The 3,728-nt window shown below is 49.2% G+C and overlaps 2 protein-coding genes across 3 annotated transcripts in view; one reads left to right on the forward strand and one right to left on the reverse strand.

Annotated features, from left to right (window-relative positions):
* Positions 1-94, forward strand: part of acaa1 (acetyl-CoA acyltransferase 1) — a 7,656-nt gene extending 7,562 nt beyond the window's left edge. The window contains exon 12 of the mRNA XM_008423192.2: positions 8-94. Within this exon, the coding sequence (XP_008421414.2) occupies positions 8-94 (87 nt within the window). The remainder of the gene's footprint in view (positions 1-7) is intronic.
* A 533-nt stretch (positions 95-627) lies between these two features.
* The window catches only part of esf1 (ESF1, nucleolar pre-rRNA processing protein, homolog (S. cerevisiae)), a 10,251-nt gene continuing 7,150 nt past the window's right edge, over positions 628-3,728 (reverse strand). For both annotated transcript variants that reach the window (XM_008421469.2, XM_008421461.2), the window contains exons 8-14: positions 3,179-3,332; positions 2,959-3,108; positions 2,760-2,887; positions 2,597-2,684; positions 2,239-2,321; positions 1,970-2,125; positions 628-1,138 (exon numbers count right to left, since the gene is read on the reverse strand). In XM_008421469.2, coding sequence (XP_008419691.1) covers positions 779-1,138; positions 1,970-2,125; positions 2,239-2,321; positions 2,597-2,684; positions 2,760-2,887; positions 2,959-3,108; positions 3,179-3,332 — 1,119 coding nt within the window. In that variant the 3' untranslated portion in view covers positions 628-778. The remainder of the gene's footprint in view (positions 1,139-1,969; positions 2,126-2,238; positions 2,322-2,596; positions 2,685-2,759; positions 2,888-2,958; positions 3,109-3,178; positions 3,333-3,728) is intronic.

The raw sequence follows: 3,728 nt of genomic DNA on the forward strand, positions 1-3,728 counted from the left end.
CCTCCAGACTGATTGTCCCTCCAGGCTGATTGTCCTCCAGGCTGATTGTCCCTCCAGGCTGATTGACCTCCAGACTGATTGTCCTCCAGACTGATTGTCCCTCCAGGCTGATTGTCCTCCAGGCTGATTGTCCTCCAGGCTGATTGTCCTCCAGGCTGATTTCTCCATATTTTCATGCAGATCCCCTTAAAGGGCCGGTTCAGGCAGAATGTCTTGATAAAACCAGCTGATGACAAACTGATAAAAACTGTTTCACCTCGTTATGAAATAATGTCGTTTCCTCCTGATGATGTAATAAAGATAAAAACAGATTGTATCAAACAGCAGCTGTGATATTAAGGTTGTTTGTTTCCTCAAGGGCCTCATGAAAAGTTTTGGCGGGCCAGATTTGGCCGCCCGAGCCTCAAATTTGACACAACGTTCCTCATGTTCAGCTGGGCCGACCCAAACGGTTCTGGTTCTGGTCAGAGCCCGTCCCAGCAGAACTCCAGTGGTTAAATCCAGCCAATCAGGGCTCCTGCTGCTGMTGTCAAAATATTTAATGATCACAATAAAAGCTTCTCTTTGGAGGCTTTTATTGTGACACTGCTTCCTGTTGAACCCAAATGATGAGTTCAATGACCGTCAGAACTTTTAACATTTTTTAATAGGAAATAATGATTCAGTTTGAGATGAAAGATTTAATAATAAAACATTCAAAACGGCTCAGATTCCGTCTGCTGTCCAGATCAGAACCGGGCCGATCAGAACCAGGAAGTGGGTCCGTTTTCAGGAGGAATTAGGTCACCCTCCGTTTTTTCCGGGCCTGGAATCGCTCCGTTTTGCTCTTAATGGATTTAACGAGCAGCGACAGACTCGGATCCATCGCCGCCTTCGAGTCCGAATCCCGTTCAGTTCCGGCTGCTTCCTGTCTGCCGCCAGGCTCCGCCCCCTCCTGCCTGCCAGGCTCCGCCCCCTCCTGTCTGCCAGGCTCCGCCCCCTCCTGTCTGCCAGGCTCCGTGGCGCGGTGGCGGCGGCGCTGCTTCTCCTCCAGGATGCTCCGCGTGGCTCTGGTGTTCCTGAAGCCGGGGTGGGACGGGTCCAGGTTGAACAGGTGGGAGGTGAAGACGGCCTGGAAGCGCGGGTCAGAGACGTCCACCTGGAGACAGAGACGGCATCATCAACTGAGCTACGGAGGGCTGAACCTGCCACCGACTGACCTACGGAGGGCTGAACCTGCCACTCATTTCTAATATTTCAATGCTAACTTTTAATAGCTTTTGTGAGTCTATAAGGTTTTTGTTATTTTTAAGAAATACAAATACAAATTTAACAAATAAATACATAATTAAATAATAACTGTTATTAAAGAACACAAAACAAAAAGCTAAATTAACAAGTACTTTAAAACTGTTATAATTTAAATATTTGATTATATCTTTATAAAACTAATAAACTAGTATTTGGTTAATTCAGTACATTGTTACTAATTATTGTTTTGTCTCAGTAAAATGAACAATGGAGTCAGACTTATGAGATAAATGGATCTATAAAGATGGGAAAACTTCTGCCAGTGTGCTAATGGTAAAGCTAAGTTTTAGCGTAACACTTTAGCATTTTTGCTAACTTTGAAAATATTTAGCGCACTTAGCTTCCAGATAATTTCTAAACAGCTCATTCTAAAAGTTTCATAAATAAAGTTTAATGTCTGTTTTTTAGTTTTGGTTATAGACATTTTTCTAGTGGTTAGACGTTTATATCCATGCTCTTATTTTGAAGTGAGTTTCCTCTCTTTTCCTGTAATAACTTTATCTAAAACCAGAAACAGGAACAAGTCAAAGTGTTTGAAGTTAGCGCCTTAGCATTAGCAGAACTAATGTTAGCGAAGCTAGCTCTTAGTTAGCGGTGGCCGGCCTGTCCGGGTGTAGAAGCAACGCTGCCCCCGTCAGGCCGGTGTGGGAATCAGCCTGCCTGAGGAAAAAGGTCTCACCTGGAAGCCGTCGTCCTCCAGCGGCGCTTCGCCCTTCCTCAGCAGCTTCTTCCTCTTCCTCCTGCTCAGGTTCTGCTGCTCTACGATCTTGTCGTAGTTGAAGTGTTTGTGTTTGGCTTCATCATCGTCATCCTCCATCAGCAGAGCCATCTGGGCCTGGAAGCAAGCAGACGGATGAGACTGGGAGTCGGAGGACGATCCGGCTGGGAATCACTCTGGGAATCACTCTGGGAATCACTCTGGGAATCACTCTGGGAATCACTCTGCACCTTCTGTTTCTGCCGCTCCTCTTCCTCCTCGGCCGTAATCTGCTCTTCCTCCTGTTTCTTCTTCTTCTGTTTCTTCTTCATGTCTGAAACATAAAACGGGGGTCACGTCATAAAGACGAGCACAAAGGATTTTCACTGAATTTAAAACAAACTGCAGTAAAATGCAGCTTTATGTTTGTTTGTCTGAGGTTTGCAGTAGAACAAGGTGGCAGGTTGCTGCCGGGTCGATTTGGGGTTACTGACTGGATCGCTCTGTGCCAGCCACAAGGAGCAGACGTCAGCGCCGTGACCGGCTGTTAACTCGGTTACCACGGTTACCCGTCACCGTGGTAACTGAGCGTCCTGCGGGGAACGTCACCTGATGCTTCGAGCTCGTCTGAGAAGAACGGGTCGCTGAGGTCGACATCAGGAGGAAGCTCATCGTCACTGAGTTCTTCTTCGGCTCCCTGACGGAGAAAAAGTCACGTTAGAATCACTGCCACCTGCAGTTCAGAGCTCTGCCAGGAGGAGGCGCCACTCACCTGCTTTCTTTCATTTTTCTTCTGCTTCTTCTTCTCCTTCTTCTTCTGCAGAAACTCCTCCCAGGGCGTCAGCTGGTCCTTGGCCTCCAGCTTCTTCTTCACCAGCCGCTCCGTCGTTTCCTTCAGACCTGAGGAGGAGGACAATGAGCCGCTCTGCCGTCGGGTCGGCCCAGCGGCTGCAGGCGGCTCCTCCTGGTACCTGGAACCCAGCTGATCTCCATCTCCATGTCCCCCTGCTGCCTCTTCTCTTTGCTCTGGATGCTCTTCAGCAGCTCCCGGTATTTACTCATCTGCTCCTCGCTCCTCTTCCTCTTCTGCTTCTCCTCCAGCTCCTCTCCAATCGGCTCTTCTGTTTGAAACAAACGACTCAGCACAACTTCGTCTCCTTAAAGCACCAGAAAACTTTTCTGGATCCTCACCTCCACCTGCCTCCTCCTGCTCTTCGTCTTCGTCTTCCTCACTGGAGGAGGCCAGGTAGGCCTTAAAGTCCAGGTCCAGCAGCTCCTGTTTGGTGAACTTCCTGTTCAGAGCCGTCACGCGCTCGTGGTCCGTCTCGTCCCACGTCAGCTGCACCTGATTGGTCCAGAAAAGATCCAAGCATGTTCAGATCATCTCATTAATATTCATTAGATTAATAATCATCATTTATTCCACCCTAAACTTTCAATTTGCGAATTAAACCCATCCATCCATCCATCCAGGCAGCAGCCTCAGGAGGCCCAGACTTCCCTCCCCAGCCTCTTCCAGCTCCTCCAGGAACCCCAAGGCGTTCCCAGGCCATAGAGAGACATCGTCCCTCCAGCGTGTCCTGGGTCTCCCCTCCTCCCGGTGGGACCTGAACTCCTCACCAGGGAGGCGTCCAGGAGGCATCCTGACCAGATGCCCGAGCCTCAACTGGCTCCTCTCGACGTGGAGGAGCAGCGGCTCTACTCTGAGTCCCTCCCGGATGACCGAGCTTCTCTCTCTAAG

This window comes from Poecilia reticulata, linkage group LG1 (genome assembly GCF_000633615.1).
Source record: "Poecilia reticulata strain Guanapo linkage group LG1, Guppy_female_1.0+MT, whole genome shotgun sequence".
Classification (NCBI taxonomy): domain Eukaryota; kingdom Metazoa; phylum Chordata; class Actinopteri; order Cyprinodontiformes; family Poeciliidae; genus Poecilia; species Poecilia reticulata.